The sequence below is a fragment of the Vigna unguiculata genome, chromosome 9 (assembly GCF_037176805.1).
Source record: "Vigna unguiculata cultivar grain cowpea cultivar isolate G323 ecotype 2 chromosome 9, ASM3717680v1, whole genome shotgun sequence".
Taxonomy (NCBI): Eukaryota; Viridiplantae; Streptophyta; class Magnoliopsida; order Fabales; family Fabaceae; genus Vigna; species Vigna unguiculata.
Window position 1 is genome coordinate 4,221,918 of NC_140800.1, and position 17,831 is coordinate 4,239,748.

Sequence of the window (17,831 nt, forward strand, 5' to 3'; positions counted from 1 at the left end):
GTAGGAGTATTCAACATCACTTTTGTAGATTATTTTAAAAAATAAATAAATAAATAAATAGTTTTTTTTTACATTGTTTGCGGCTCCACTCATTACCATTGATTTTTATTCTACACTCCCGTTATGCATATCGGACCAACAATCCAAGTCCATTTCTTTTCTAATCTAGTTTTCTTCATATTGATCATTTCTTTTTGCACCCTCATTTTTTCTTCCTGCACTTGTACCTTTCTCCTCTACTATCATCAACAGCCTTCGTAGTCTTCATCACTCGTACCCTTAACACACCATCTTAATCTTTCAAAAACATCCATCTCACCTCCATTTTTTTTTTTTATCAACACTCACAACTTTCATATTATCCTCCAATGTGGTGATAGGATTGAAAAAAAAAATGTTAGCTTCTTGGAGAAGATCACATTGTATACCAGATTGAAAAAAAAATGCTTCAGTTGATAAATTGAGCACGATTTTGTTGGTTATTATCAAAGTTAACAAACTTATATCATAAATGGTAAATCTGTGTCTGGATCAAAAGTACTTTACATTGTAAGTGCATATAGCTAGCATATCCTCTCTTTTTTTTTTTTCTCAAAAACTGTTTAAGCTCAATGACTGAAGATTTTATCCATAGAACTTGTAACAATTGAACTGTACCAGACTTAGCTTCTAAACATCTTCAACCACCCTGTGGAAAGTTCTTTCTTCAAAATCTCTGCATTTTTCTTCTTATTTCTTCTGAATGATCGTGAATAGTGTTGAACATTGGGGACAAGGTAAAAGAAAGCATAAAATATATCAATGGCCTCTCACGATGATGCTATGCCAGCCAAAAGTTCTCGAGACCCTGCTAAGTGTCCTGGTACATGTTGCCTTATCTCTTCAAAAGCACACAGAGTTTCTGCATCCAGACCTCCAGCAAACTACAAACACACACCAAAATATGTGAATCAGCCTCATAAATGATGAAAATTCTAATCTTTCCTATTGTCACTGCAAATACCTGATGGGCCCTATATGCAAAATGCACGCCCTGAAGCAGAAGGGATTCTTGACTAGATTGTCTGTCTGAATTCCTAGCAGATCCAAGCTCCATTGTCACTCTTTTCATGTACATTTTTACCAGAATCATAGAAGCCTGCTTAATCTGCACATACGGCATATTTATTATTCTTCTAATCAAGTTTTACAGTGAAAAATTGTAAACTTTTGCTATCAACTGTCAAAAGATAAATATCATATGTAAGTAGTATTCAGTAACCAATTAATTACAACAGACTTGGATTAATAAATCCTAAACTGAAGCACGTTCTTCATCCAGTTAGTTGTGTTCTTTCATTTCATTTTCATTGAATAAATGAAATGAAATTCTGCATAACTTCTAATTCTTATTAAACCATAACTTCTAATTCTTATTAGAAAGACAAGGTTTACATAGTGTCATTATTGTTATCATCACATTCACAAAGAAAACATAAAAATGATACCTTTTCCATGATTCCCGAGTCAAGCATCCAAGCGGTTGGAATTTTGTAATCTTGATATGAACGCATCACAGAATTTCTCAGCTTGATTAGTCTCTGTATGCTGCTCTCAGACCTATCACAATGAGAGAAAAGGACAGTGTAAGTATCATTCAAACTATAAACCTGGCATATTTAAAATTGAGGTAAACTATCATATAAATTTTACACTATCATACAAATTATCATATATGGTACGTCAAAAGTTGTATCACCAAGTATATTTAATGTAAAACTGTTGACATTATCTGTGCTCTGCATAACCATTGAACTCTTTAAAATTAGTACATAATATATGATATAGATTTAGTTTCTTACTTGTCTAATAGGGTGGCCATCTTTCTCAAGGAAGCTCCACATGGAATTTCAGGGTCATCCTTGAAGGAGGAAATCTCTTGTTCTAACAATTTAAGTTCACGATACTCAACTGCAGCTTCACGCATGGCATCAGCTTTTCTCTCAGGCCAATTAAAATGCTTCAACACTGCACGCTCATCAGCCTGTAGAAAACAGAATATGTAGCAATAAGAAAGAAACCAACATCAATCTATTCTGTAGAAAACTGAATAGATTAATAGTTTTTCTACACACTCACCAGTGATGAGAGTTCACCATCAAGCCAATTAACAAAACTTAAGACATCTTCAATGTCAGTGTAGGCCGCTTCTACCACCTTTTTTATGAGGTCATTGATAAAATTTCCTTTTGTTTCAATGTCTGCCCTTATCTGGAAAGCACGATTGATCTGTCACCAATGCTGTATATTCAATTTTGAAAATGACACCAGTTCAATTTGAAAACACAGTGCTTACTGCTAATAGATGAGCAGAACGGTTTTGAATTTCTCCAACAATGCTGCTGTGTACATTCACAGCAACTGGTTTCTGCTGTTTAACTGATCCTGTTGTGTTCTTCATTTCTTCATGATTCTTCAATGAGTGAAGTATTTTCACAAATGCAGGTGCCCTTTGTGTGTTATTTACTTTTGCTACAGGCCTAGAAGGGATTGATGGTGGCATCGGTGGTGGAGGTGGTGGAAGACATGCTTTTAGTGCAGGCTTTCTTCCTGTTCTTAGAGTTGTAGCAGCTTCAGGAATGGTAGGAATTGCTGTTGGTGCTGGAGTTGATGCTTTAACAAAGCATCCATCAGTAATGGCTTCCTTTTTCACTATGGACCTTTCTAATTTGTCAGCAATGAGTTTCTGAATGTGTTTAAATTTGGGGCTCTGATGTTCTGCATTTGGCTCCTTCATCTAAAATCAAAACCAGACTCACTTTCAAAGCAGTAGAAAACATGAACAGTAGAAAAGAAAAACAATTGAAGCTTATTATGATAACAAAACACAAACCCATTAACATTTGAACTCTCACCTTTTCACTTCCACCCAAAGACATCATCACCTTCGATTCAGCAGCAGCAACATCCTCAGTGAGTTTTCTGTTGTGAGATTCCAGCTCCACATTCAAGCCCTTAACTTTTTCCAACTCAGCCTTCAAAGCCAGCACTTCAGACTGCAGATTCTTGATCAAACTCTCACTCACCTCAAGCTTCTCCATCAGTTCCTTCTTACTCTTCCCATCAGGGTCCTCCTTATCCCTCTTCATAGCAAAATCCCCAACCACACTCCTTGGCCTAACAAACTGTTCCACAATATGAGGCCTCACGAAACGAGACACAACCTTAGCCTCTTCGGCTTCCCTACCCCTGTGGCTTCCCACAACCTCTTCATTGGGTTTGGTCTTGTTCGGCACTACACCCCTTTTGATCCTGGAAGTGTGCTTCAACTCTGGAGTCACAGACTTGGCTCTCCTTGTCACCCCATTGACAACCTCTGGTGGAGTCCTTGGAGGCTCTCTGTACTTGGAAGGAAGTCTTAACCTTGATGGCGTTAAACTGCTCTGAAGCCTGATCACATTTTTTGTTGGTGGTGGTGGTTGTGGTGGTGATGGTGGTGGTGGCGGTGGTGATGCTGGTGACCCTTGTTTCATTGCTCCTGTTCTGAAAATGTGGTCTCAAAAAGAGAGAGATAGCTCAAAGAATGGCACCAGAAAAAGAACAAAAGAGAAATTAAAAAAACATACATCTGTGTCAGTGGAATGGTGGTGTTTTTGTGAATGTCAATAATACAAGTGGTGGTTGAAGCAGGAACTTGCCACCTAGAAAAGACAGAAGATTTATGCAACACCTTTCTGTGTGGAAGATTAGACACAACACAACACAGCACAATCACTGATTTTTCTATTCTTTCTTATTCTCATATAAAGTGCACATTGCAATGAAGAGAGTAGAGTTGCACAAAAACTTGTTTGACATGGAATGGAAAAGCTCAAAAACTTGGTGCTTAACTTGGCCACCAAAAAAGAAAGTGACCCTCATCCAAAGGGTGAGGACACTATGACTCTTAAGGTACAGTGAGATTCTAATAGAAAAAGGAACAGAAATCCCATTGATTCTTTGTCTTTTGCTAGGCAAAATCAAGTCCTAGTTCTTCCACTTTAGATGGAATATATGCTGCTTGAATGCCTAGGACTAGTTTTCCTCAATAGGCACTAACCTATATCTGCAACAATGCTCCAATATCAGAATATAAAATACTTTATCAAATATCAGATTATCAATAGATTATATCTTATACAGCGTAAACCCATTTGTTTTAAAATTGAATATTCATTGCTAAACAAGTTTAATCTGTGTTCAAATTAATCCCATGTACACATTGTAAACTAAAACATGTATTGCTAATTATACATACATACAGACAATCACATGCATGTGTCGATGACGATTTTTCCATAAAAGGACTAAACCGTTATTATCATAGTAAAAAAACCTCTTGGGAAGAGAGTTATAGTGTCATGGAATAATTCCATAGAAGACTTTGTCGTGTACTATAGAGAGTGTCAACATCCTTAATTCAATGTTCCAAACAAGTTGAAGACATGAAACTTAGTCATTATTTAGTAAAGTACAATAGTACTGTTGCACACTAAATCAACACATTATATATATGGAGAGAGTCGTGTCTTCAAAGTTGAAATTACCAGTTGTTGGGTGTTATTTATTTTTGTGAGGCCAACATAAAACTGCATTCTAAGTAGATTTGGTTGTTGAGGTTTCTGAAGTGGGTAGAACTTGAAAAAAATAAGAGTATACTTGATTTCAAGTACATGTTTGGTGGCATATTCTCTTTCATTGTGGCTTGAACTACAAGTTTTAGCAGATTCATTGGTTCATCGATCAATAATGCGTTTTCAATTGACTTAACAACTTAAGCACTAAACTAAACCCACTTTTTTTTTCTCTCTAACCATGTGGTTAAACAATGCTTTGATTTTAGCTGAAGGGAACAAAATGTCACTTGCAAGCATGGAAACATGTTTTAAGGATATGGATTCCTCTGCCTTAAATGTCAAAATCAAACTCGTAGAGGTCACACTCTTTACCTTGTCTTCCACGGATAATTACAAAGTCTTTGCATTAGGGACCACAGATTGTGAAAAAAAAAATATCATTACAGAGGAATTGAAAGATAATGAAAGTAAATCAGAAGGCAATGAATGCATCAAACAGAAAAAATCTAAGGCATAAAGAATATTGGTTCAAAACTCTCATGTCTCAAACCCAACAATTCCATAAACTACTAAACTAAAACACAAAAAGTGTGGGTGAGTATCATTAGCTTTAACCATCAATTCTTTACTTGATGCCCTAAAAGCAATAAAAAAATATACAGTAAGTTCTTTTTCACTTTCTACAAGAAAGATTCATCAAGAATATATGGACAAACCTAGATGTGTTTTAGGCCTTTATAGACTTTGGCTTCGAGTGTTCATCTATCCTTTTTATTACTTATCAGATTCTTCATTTATCCTTGACATGATATATATATATATATATATATATATATATATATATATATATATATATATATATATATATATCAGAAGGAAAACTATTAGTATTCCATCTTGGGAAGTCAATATTTAAAACCTTAATGGGATCAGCCAAGTAAAATTTAAAAGGAATGAATTGATGGAATTTAAAAACTAAAAACATTGCTGAATGTAACTGTGCACTTTATCTGACTGGAAGATTGTTTCATAGATGTGAAGTGAATTTGATTTATTTAATATTTTAGCTGATAATATTGTATTTTAATCAGAAATGATGTTAATAATAATAATAATAATAATAATAATAATAATATTATTATTATTATTATTATTATTATTATTATTATTACGGCCATGGAAATATTCACCCTTAATATATTGTTGGTACTCGTGTCTGTGATGTGAAATATTAAATTTATTTTGTAGGTAATTTATTTTGTTATAAATAATTATTTTAGTTTAAAAAAATGATCAAAATAAAAATAGTTAAATTTAAAAAAAATTACCTAAAGATAAAATTGGTAAATAATTATGTACGTAAATTCCTTTATATAATATAGATAAATTATTTTCACTCGTTAATTAACATAAAAAGCATTATTTTGGTTTTAAAATTTTAAATTATTTAAAAAAACTGTCAGAGTAATTAAAAATTATGGTCAAGCTTTTCTCTCAAATATTATTTTAATTTAAAAAACATCTACGTCATTATTATAGTAAAAAACTACTATTTTATCGTTATTTTGCAAAATAATGTAGCAAATATGCAATATCTTTTGTAGAAAAGATTTAATTTGATGATATGGATGAAAATCTTTGTTTAGACATATAGTTTTACCCTTTTTTTATACATGTAATGTGAAAATATTATTGAAAATAGTCTAAATGTGAGTTAAAAAGTTCTATATTAGATAGAAAAGATAAAGTTAAACACTATATAAGAATAATGATCCATAACATCATTGTCTTAAGGTCTTGAGGTTAAAGTGATGTCAAATGTCTTATGTGTGTAAGACTAATATCATATAATCATATAGAACCACACTCTCTAACTCATATGAAAAATATATATAACACAACGAATATTTCTCAGAAAAAACAAAGTAGTCACTTGTGTTGCTAAATCATTGGTGTGCAGAAAATAAATTATGGTGTATTACTTGATAGTGAATATTGTGCATGCATGCCTTAGTTGTTGGTTCCATAACTTGAAAATGGTTTTGTCATAGAGGATATTGCAGTTTTCAGTGTTTGATCAGAAAAGGTAAGAATTGCATGATAGACAATAAAGTACCTGTTTTGGTGAATTTCAGAGATATTGTGGAGCTTTGAATATTAACTCTCCTTGAATGATCCCTTGAAGGTTATTGGGAATGTGAAAAGTTGAAAATATGGGATGGAGAAGAGAAAGGTAACGAGAGAGAAGGAGTGTTGGGGGGTTGAGAAGGTGATTCCCTTTGAAGGAATACTTGAAGTACTTTAGAAAATAGTTGTGATTTCACATCATACAAGGTGCCATTTGTTACTGCGGTTGTGACTAAGAAGTGTCATTATATGTGTTGGATGAATTCAGGTGCCTAACATTTCATGTCTGTTGCATATATATATATATATATATATATATATATATATATATATATATATATATATATATATATATATATATATATATATATATATATATATATATATATATAAAGAGGTGTGAACACAAAAACTTCATCCCACTTCTGGTGGCCACCGGGGTTTAATTAAAACTATCTTAAGATGGGAGACACCACCGTGTCTTCGTCACATTCATTTTATTAATATCTTAATCCAACTACAAATTATCTCTTCTTTTTTGCTTTTTTTTTACTTTCCGAAGATGATATAATTTTTGTTGGAAGTTTTATATCGATTAGAAATAAGACAATTTCATAATATATAAGTGAAGTGCAAACCTCACATTACAAGTTAGTTTTATAAGATTAAATTAGACTTAAAGTTCATTTCTAACATGGTATTAGAATCATTGTTTAAAAATCACTATCAAACTACAAACGAACCATTCATACCATCCATTATACCTCGGTATGAAAAAATGTCTTGAAATATTTCATTAAATTTGACTTGAAGTCATGTCAATGACATTTTTTCCATAAAATCAAAATTTTAGACCAATATCATTTCTTTCTTGTGCAACATAGCACGACTTATCCGAATTAAAATTTTTTTATTCATTTCTTTTGTATTAACCCTTTTTAAATATTTAAAGGTAGAGTCCAAAGTGCAGAAAAAGTAGACGAACAATTATATAAGACACATACATAAACTTTAAAGTTTTAAATTTAGATTAAATTTATTGAATCTCTTATATAAATTAGCTTCCCATTTAAAACTTGTATGGTTTAAAAAATTATGTAATTTGATTCTTGAATCACACAAAAACTACACTATTCAAATTCAATATTTTTGTTACAGTGGTTAAAAAGAATAAAGTTCTATTATAGAATATTTAAGCATATTTATATATAAAAAACTAAAGTGTTTAAAATACAGAGAAACCTTACTAAGCTGGTTTGAAAATTATTTACATAATTTTATGAGGCTGTTGTGCTTTTATAATTTCATACATATCCTGAAAAAAAAAGGATTAATGTTTGTTTAGTTTCAGAATGTATAGTTTGGAAAATATATTAAATTCCAGCATTCGTTACGTGTGTATATATATATATATATATATATATATATATATATATATATATATATATATATATATATATATATATATATATATATATAAATTTTGAAAAACAAAAAGCGGTGTATTTGTAAGTAAAAGGTAGTGCATAAAGTAGTTTCAAAATCATTTTTATAAAAATTAGTGAGTGGAATTGATATTTACATCATTTTTTTAAAATTTTCGAAAGGATAATTTAAAATATAATATTCATATTTTAAAATACTATTTCAAAATAAAAAGCAAACCTATACAAACACTTCTAAAAGAAAAAATAAATTCATTTTTTCATAGACTAAAACTATTTTATGCATAAACTAATTTGTAAAAGTATATTTATATAACTTTTAAAGTGAAACTTTTATAAATTTAATTTTGATTTAGAAAGAAGTTCGGTATTTTTATTATTTAAGTTTATGTAACATAATTATGGCTGGAACTTTTTGCATCCCATTTTCTTTCTTTCTGCACTCCCCTAAATTTTTAAATGTCCATTCTATCATGTTGAGTTAATAATATAAAGGTATAATTACTAATTTAGTCCCTTAATTTTTTTGGTTTAGTTTAATTTGATTTTTTTGTTGTTGGTTGGTTCAATTTAGTTTCCCAATTATTTAAAAAGGTTCAATTTCATCATCTCCGTTAAGTTGGAATACAAGTCATTGTCAAGTCATAAAATTTTTAATTTTTTTAATTTTTTTTTAATTTTTTTTTAATTTATCATTTGCTACGTGTCACGTAACAGTCGTGTCACGAGTCAATTTATAGTCATAACATGTGATGGTAGCAGTAATAGTTGTTTTCAATTTAGTCATTTATTTAAATGTTTAAAATTTTTTGTTTAATTTAGTAATCCTATTTTTTAAAATGATCAAATTTTGACCTCTCCAATTTAAGACCAACTTAGTAAATAAGCTTAATTACAACTTATATATACAATGTGACAATAATTATTTTAATTTATACATCAAATCATTTCACCAAAATACTCAAATTATTTTAGTTTTAAAAATACTTTTTGGAACATCCATTTTGAAAAAATATTTTTCTTTTCCGGATGGGATGTTTTGAGTGGTATTTATGAATTTGAAAATACATTTCAAACTCAAAAATACAAAAAATAAAAAATTCTAAAACATGTCTTCTGAAATTATTTTTAATCCATAAATGACTTTCGGAACACCTATTCCATTTTTTTTTGTTCTGAATTGGATGTTCCAAAATATAAAAAAATAATCTAGACAAATACTTCGAAAAGTATATCTGAATCCAAAAACATCTGAAACACCTATTGCAAAAATTATTTTTCATACATTTTGAACATTTCAGATTAGATTTTTTGGAAGGCATTGTCTAGATCCAAAAATACCTTCTCAAAAATTCATGGGGACTTCTTCGTGTACTCCTAATCCTTTCTCTTATATTTTCAAAAACTAATTTAATTTTTATTTTGCCATTCTAAGTAAAAAGGTAAAGCGTAAATTTTCTCTCTCCTATATTTAATACACCAGTCCACTCATGCACTTTCAATTTTTAGTTAGATAGTAATTTGACTTCGATACTACCACGTGATACTCATATGAATTAATATTTTATTTAAATAATAATATTTTATTAAAAATAAATAGTGTCAAATAATAGTTATTTAGAAATAATGGTGTCAAGATAACTTTTTTTTTCAATTTGATTTAAGCCTCTTTTTGTTCAGCAACAACTCCTTTTCTCTCCCACATCCATCATTTTCCTTTTCTCTCTTTTCTACCATAGATAAAACATACAAATTGTGGCTGCTGCAATGCAAAGAGAAGAAACAAGATATGGCCAAATGTGAAAAAAAAAGGGCTACTGTTGCAGGGGCTAGGTCAAATTGAATATTGGGGGTGCATGACTGAACTACTGTATTAAATAGAAAAGAGAAAAAAATTACTTTTATTTTTACTGTAGAGGACAAAGAAGAAATTAAAAAACTTTTTGAAACTATAGGAGAAACCATTGGGGATGCAGGGAGAAACCCCAACATTCATTCTTGAAAATATCTAAAATAAGGAGGTGTATTGGGATTTTTATTATATTTCTGGTGAAGGGTATTTTGGGAAGTACAATTTTTATGAGGTTTGGGAAGAAAAACAGGGAGGTGGAGGAAGAAGCACCCCGTAATTATATGTTCAGAAAATTGGGTCCAATACAGATGCTGTTGTCAAAAACCCATGCACTCTTCAAAACTATTCCTAAGGTGATGAGATGTTTTAGGATTATAATTATCGGCTTTTTTCTTCCTGCACCCTTCTAATTTATTGGTGTACGCCATAAGTTTTAAACTAATCTTACTCTTTAAAAGGTAATTTTCAGATTATTTTTTTCAAAATTTTTCTAGAACAAGTTTTTTTAACTTTTGAAAAATGATTTCTTGAATGAAACTTTTAGAATGAAATTTTTGGAATAAGATTTTGCATACAAATTTGGGTTAAATATGTTTTTGGTCCCTCAAGTTTCAGCGAAATTTGAAATTAGTCCCTCATCAAAACTTTAGATCAATTTAGTCCTTCATCTTTCAAAATGCGTGAATTTAGTCCTTTTAACCAAATTTTGTTAAGTTTATCTGACGTTTCAAGCGCATTTCATGATAGTATTTAAGTTAACATTGAAGCAAAAATATGTCAAACAGTGTAAATAATTTAAATACTATCATGAAATACGCTTCAAACATCAGATAAAATTAACAAAATTTGGTTAAAAGGACTAAATTCACGCATTTTGAAAGATGAAGGACTAAATTGGTCAAAAGTTTTGATGAGGGACTAAATCCAAATTTCGCTGAAACTTGAGGGACAAAAACATATTTAACCCTACAAATTTTCATGAAGGGATTTCAAGAAAAGCATAAAATGCATTCCAAAATAAGCTTTTCTGAACGGGATTTCTGAAATACATATATTTTCAAACAAGTTTTCTAGAACACATAAAATACATTTAAGAACAAACGCATTCTGGAAAAATCTTTTTGATACGAGTTTTTTTATTTATTTTTTTTTCCAACGTGTTCTCTTTCTTCTTCTTCCTCTACAGTATTTTTCCTCTATTTTTCTTCTTTTGTCACAAGGTGTGGTGTAGGAAGCAAAAGCATAATTATTTGTCCGTGTAATTGGTAGATGAAAAAATAAGGGTAAACTCTCAACTGTATTAAAAAGGGTTTTATAATAAATTTAAAAGACATGCGTAATATTTTGTTATCTCAGTTTTTTATAATTTAATTTATTTTTCTAAAATAAATATTAAATTATTAATTGATATTAACTTAAAAATATATAAAATATAAACTTAAAATCCACATGTGAACAAATTGGAGTTCAGGTATTTTTTAGATAAAAATAATTTTATCTCCTCGTTACTTCTCATGACTTAGACTTATTTTTACTTGCAAGATTAGACAAAGTTTATCTTCTATCACTCACTAGGATTTATGATAACATTAAACCCGATTTAATCCAAACAAATTCAGTCTTATATAAGTTGAGTAATGGATAACCCATAACCCAAGCCAATATATTTGTGTTATGAACAAATGGAGAAGAATGAAGAATGGGTAACCCACAAAAGACTTCTCAATAATAGAGGAGTCTTTCTTTTCAAGTTCATCGAAGAATATCAAGTCTTGCTTCAAGCTAGGTACAAATCTACATTGTTTAAGCACTTTCTTAGTTTCATCGTGTAGGAGAAACTCAATTGTTTCAACTTTAGTTATCTTACGAGACTTGTTATCGCTAAGGAGAACTAAATCTCCTTCGAGTTTTGTAAGTAAGCTTATGAAAATCTAAATGGTTAGGTGTCATGTGGAATGAACAACTATAATATATTATCCACTCACAATACTACTTAACACCATAAAAACCTCTAATTACTCATACTTGTCTCCGACTAGAGATGTTTCACCAAATGTAGATGTTTTATTAATATTAGACAATCCATGAGATCCAAATGATATGTCAAGATTGTTAGCCTTCTTTTGCCTCTCAAGACCAAACCTTTTGGTATGACATTTCTTCTTGCAACACGTGACATTTAATGTACCTCCATTGTTGGGAGACTTAGACTTTGACCTCTTTCAACCAACTTTGCTATCATTGGTAAACGATCTTTTCCTTGCTACAAGGTCATCTTTAACACTTGGATGCCTTAATGTCAAACTTATCATTTAAATCTTTTGAACTCACCACCATTTGAATCTCTAAAAAAATAGTTCGTATTTTCTATAATAAAGTTTATTTGAAATGAACATGTGTATTATACAACAAAACAAAACAACCACAACACCTAATTCTCATTATCATTTTGAATGTCTATGTTTTCCACGTAAAAAATCAATTTATTCATTCCATCCAAAGTATTCATTAATTGTCTTTCTACTACTTATCTTGCATGAGTATAACATTTACTTTGGACACAAACGATTAAGTAGAGATTTAATCACATAAAAGCTTTTGACCTTCCTTCATAATCCACTTCGAGTTTTCTTATTTGATACTTGCCTCAACACTTTGTCAATAAGGCTAAGAACAATTATAATCCCATCTTTATTCAAGGAGAACTTCAAAAATAACTTATTGAACTAGAAGAACCCATATATTTAATCATCCCAATTCGACTTTTTTACTGTTATAGATCATTTTGAACTTTATTGACCTTAATAAATCCTTAGAAATTTTTCTTCCCAAACCGGCCCCTTTCATTGTTCAAGCACAATTTATTTTTGTGAAAAATTAAATTTTCATAATATTTTTCTAATTTTTCAAGTTGTTTATTGCTAGAATCCTACTTGTCGAGGTACAAATTCTTAACAACATTTTTCTTTTCTAGTTTTATAGATTTTGTACATTTATATCTATAAATTAATCGAGAATAAAAAATTATCATAATAAAACATTGTATTTATGGTTGTTTTTTGTAAAATTAATTTTGATAAATGTATATTTATTTGGTTAAAATAATTTATGTAATATTTTGTGTGTGTAATAAGTACAAAAATAAAATTAAATTGAAAAGAAATTTAATGTAAAGTTAAAAATTAGTAATATGAATGTAAAATATTTAGATTTATTTATAAAAAAATCATTTAAAGAAAATATTACAAAAGTATAGAATATTATTTTACATTTTTATTTACAAAAAAATATAGGAATTTAAAATATAACAGAATTTTATAAAAAACTTAAAATAAAAAGGGTGTAAAATTTAAAATTTAAAATTTAAATTAAATAATTATTTGTTGAAGTTATTAGTTATTTAAATTAAAGTTAATAATTATAGAAAATAGATTAGTTAGTACTAAAAATTTTAGTTTTGAAAAAAAGTCAGTAATAGATGTCTAGTGAACAAAAATTAAAGAATAAGATGAAGAAAATTGTTTTGAATTAAATTTGGAAAATGTTTATTTATGTAGTTAAAATTTTATTTTGTTTTTTCAACTTATTACACAAAAAATAATTATTACATAAATTATTTTAACCAAACAAATATACATTTATCAAAATAAATTTTATAAAAAACAACTATAATTACAATATTTTATTATGATAATTTTTCTATTATCATAATTATAATATATTTAAATTATCTTATTTATTATAATCACAGTTTAAACTATTTATCCTCAATTAATTTGTAAATATTAAATTAAATATATTTTAAAATTTTATTCATACTTATAGATTTTTAATAAAGTAATTTATAATAAATATATATATATAAATATATAAAATTAAAAAAATTATTGCTAAAAATTCGTTTCTCATAAAACATAATTTCAGCCTCAAATGATTTGCAAAACTAAAAAAAAAATAATAGAATTTACTTCTTCGCGAAAAGAAATTATACTTCTATAGTAAAAATATTTAATTTAGAAAAAAAAAATCAGATTATCCACTGAGGTCTAATTTAGTATAATAGCCATTTCAACAATTGGAATCTTATATAAATTTATGGAATGTTCGATTAAAGTAATTTTCTAAATCAAGTAATTCTTAAAAACTTTCCATAATCATCTATCCAGGATATGAAATGTAATTTTTAAACCTCCCAATTAATTGATTTGGAATGTATTTCCAAAAAGACTATGCCAATAATTCAATTTGGAGTCTCTTACCACTAATTCATAAATGTAAACCCAAAGAAAATAAAACTTACCTTTTGCAGGATGATAAGGTACTGTGGATGCAGTGACAGTAGTATGGAGAGATACTGAGGAGTAAGGAAAAAATTATTAAAATTTAGTATTTTATTTGCAAAACTCATCGAAAATACTGATATTACACTAATTTTAAAGGATCGAGATAAATTAAAGAGTTCAACATACAAAACAAAATTTTACATACCACATATTTCTCATAAATCAAAGACAAACATCCCAAATAATGATAGATTCAATAAATCAAACATTACATGTCACAATCAATAATAATTCATAATTCATGCTTTGAGCCACACCAATTATATATTCTCTGACGTCCAAATTAAATAGATAAAATCAATTTAAATAAAATGTCATATACAAAAATATCTAAAGAGTGCGAAAATTTGAAATATGACGTACACAGTACACCAACATATTCATAACAAAAGGAAAAGACTCCACATGACCTAAACGAAGTACAGAATCTCGTCAAAGGCGAGAGAAACTATTACTACTAAGCTCCAAAAGTTGAGGCCCCCAAAGTGAGCCGAATAGTCGTCCAAGATTCATCAAACCACAACATCTCTATTATTATTAATACTACCAGAAGTTCTCACATTTGCTCACATTAATAAAATCGATGATCATCGCAAGGGAGGAAACCACACACAATCATACAAACAAGCAAAGGGTAAGCTAGTGAAAAAAATCCTCATATCATACACTCAACATATGATTTCATATTCAAGCATAAGTAACAAACATCCACATATGAGGTATCAAACCATATAAGACACCAAGACTTGACTATCCGGATACGCTTAATGAGACATCACCACGAGACAGTGGAATTATGTCTTAGCAGTGAGGCGTCATCACGAGGCCTTCGCGGAATTACACCCTTACAAGGGGCACCACCACGTGGCCTTCGTGGAATTACGTCATGGCCCTAAGGCACCACCACGTTACCCTCGTGGAATTACGTCCTGATCTCGAGGCACGGCACCGTGAACTCTCACCTTGAGGTTCATAAAATTAGGTCCAATAGCTGAGGCACCACCGTGAACTCCCCTAGAAGGGCCCACAAAATTATGTCCATATGATGAGGCATCACCACAAGCCCCACTACAAGGGTTATGGGATTACGTCCTACACAAACCTTACTTATACATTATCAACCAATCATGAAGTTCCTATGCATACCATTAACATGTCATTTAGTATACATGACCAACCATCAATCATATATCATGTCAAGCTCATCACCAATTCATTAGCTCCCACCCATAACATACATAACACATGCATATTCATCCCCTTTATATAATAAATCAATGAACCAGCCAATCAAACAACCAACAACATTCATGAAACAAAGTATAGCAAAACCCAAGCTAGGTCTCGCTCAAGCTGGGAGTCCTCGCTCAGGCGAGAGGAGTACTCTCGCTTAAGCTGCAGACTCTCGCTTAGGCGAGACTGCGACAGTGACTCTGGGCAATTTCGCGGATTCTCGCTTAGGCGAGGCTGTCTCGCTTGAGCGATTCAGTCCGTCGCTCAAAATGCAGCCCCTCGCTTGGGCGAAGGTTCGAGCAGAAAAGTTTGGGTGAGTTTCTGCTATTCTCGCCTAGGTGAGATGAGCTCGCTTGGGCAAAAATATCAGCTTTCGCCCTGTTCACACATACATGGTAGCACACCCAACCAATACATTATTCAATCCATTCCCATGCGAACCCAAACAGTGTACAAACATACAACTCATGAAACAGGAGTAAGACAAGCAACAAAGTACTAAAAGAACAGAAAACGCTAGCTTCCCTTACCTTGAGTGGGGAGCACAGAAGTTCACTGAGAAGAGGGGAAATACGACGACTCGAACCAGTTCAATAAAACTGGAAAACAGATGTATTACTAAGCATACTATTTTAGATTCGACTTAAATAGAGACTAAGGCACTGGAATGGAAAGGGAAGGGCAAGGTCTAAGTTCAACTCACCCGGATGAGACCTTAGAGTGAAACAGCGGTTGCTCAGAGGATGCCCTAGCAGAGCTCTACATTCAGCTACAAGGGGGTAGGGGAACAATCTTCTCTGAAAATGTTAGCTAATATCTTGGGCTGATTATTCTTATCATTGATTGCTGATATATTAGGCAATTATGTGATTATGGGATTGGCCACGAATCATGTAATCTATTTATGGAGTCAATATTCTTATGCAGATTTGTAGGTAGGAATTAATGAAAATATATTCATACATCTGTATATATACCAGTTTGAGATACATGAATAAACAAGGTGATATTTCCACATATTCTGTTATGGTATCAGAGCTATAACAAAACAAACCTAAAGGTTTTGTTGTCTGTCATCATGGCAGAAGCAGGCAGCAACCAAAGCGCTGGAAGTTCCGTAAGAAGAACGATTTCTCCTTACGATATCACCTCCAATGACAATCCAGGAATTCTCATAACTCAGGTACAACTGAGGGGAGAAAACTATGATGAATGGGCTCGATTTGTCAAAACAGCGTTGCGAGCACGAAAGAAATTTGGCTTTGTTGATGGAACAATCAGCCAACCTACAATAGAGTCCGGTGACCTTGAAGATTGGTGGACTACTAACTCCTTGTTGGTCTCTTGGATCATGAACACGATTGAACCTTCGTTGCAAACGAGTATTTCGCATATGGAGGTGGTACAAGATATTTGGCAGGATATTCGAGAGCGTTTCTCTATAGTGAACGGACCACGAATCCAACAACTCAAAGCTGAACTTGTTGAATGCAAATAGAGAGGTATGACCATTATTTCCTATTATGGCAAACTGAAAAAGTTGTGGGAAAAACTGGGTAACTATGAAACCATACCCATTTGTAAGTGTGGGCTTTGCAAATGTAATCTCAATTCCGAAATGGAAAAGAAGCGTGAAGAAGAAAAGGTACATCAATTTCTCATGGGATTGGACGATATGGCCTACGGAACGGTTTGATCCAATCTTCTTGCACAAGATCCACTGCCTCCTTTGAATAAAATATTCGATATTAGTGCAGGAAGAACGGGTGCGTGCTATCTCTCACAACAAGGAGGAATGTGGAGATGTGTTGGCTTATGCAGTGCAGGCAGGAATTCGAAATTCAACAAAGGATAAAAATGTTTCATGCACTCATTGTCATCGCTCTGGACATTACTCAAATAGTTGTTTCCAGATCATAGGCTATCCGAATTGGTGGGGAGAGTGCCCTCGTGGAATAGGAAAGGGAATTGGACGCGAAAAAAGCACACAACTTTGCAAAGGACGTGGAATTGTCAAGGCTCATGCGGCGCAAGCAAATTCATCTACTGGGATTCTAGATTATGGTCCATCTGATGTCAAAGGTATAACTACTGCGCAATGGGACACATTGGTGAGTCTCTTGAACAATATCAAAGTAGGAGCAACTGACAAACTGAGTGGTAAGTGCACTTCTTTACCATGGATTCTTGATACAGGAGCCTCGCATCATATGACTGGCACATTAGCGTGCCTTAC

General features: G+C 31.3%; 1 protein-coding gene across 3 annotated transcripts; it reads right to left on the reverse strand.

Annotated features, from left to right (window-relative positions):
- Window positions 1-452: 452 nt before the first annotated feature.
- On the reverse strand, window positions 453-6,731 carry LOC114196222 (INCREASED PETAL GROWTH ANISOTROPY 1-like protein 2). 3 transcript variants are annotated; one of them, XM_028086787.2, is made up of 8 exons: window positions 6,712-6,731; window positions 2,895-3,522; window positions 2,336-2,776; window positions 2,119-2,250; window positions 1,842-2,023; window positions 1,488-1,599; window positions 1,004-1,147; window positions 453-923 (listed from the first exon to the last, which is right to left on the reverse strand). In XM_028086787.2, exons 2-8 carry the CDS (start codon window positions 3,510-3,512, stop codon window positions 810-812), a joined length of 1,743 nt encoding a protein of 580 aa, XP_027942588.1. In that variant the 5' UTR covers window positions 3,513-3,522; window positions 6,712-6,731; the 3' UTR covers window positions 453-809. The 3 variants fall into 3 exon arrangements, with proteins under 3 accessions (XP_027942588.1, XP_027942589.1, XP_027942587.1); XM_028086788.2 differs by lacking the exon at window positions 6,712-6,731 and adding an exon at window positions 3,710-4,032; XM_028086786.2 differs by lacking the exon at window positions 6,712-6,731 and adding an exon at window positions 3,606-4,031.
- Between the last annotated feature and the right edge of the window lie 11,100 nt (window positions 6,732-17,831).

Coding starts and splice junctions, on each gene's coding strand:
- LOC114196222 (XM_028086787.2), bottom strand. CDS start 3,512: ATGAAACAAGGGTCACCAGCATCACCACCGCCACCACCACCATCACCA. Junction 2,024..2,118: donor ATGGTGAACTCTCATCACTG/GTGAGTGTGTAG, acceptor TGTTTTCTACAG/GCTGATGAGCGTGCAGTGTT. Junction 924..1,003: donor TTGCATATAGGGCCCATCAG/GTATTTGCAGTG, acceptor GTGTGTTTGTAG/TTTGCTGGAGGTCTGGATGC.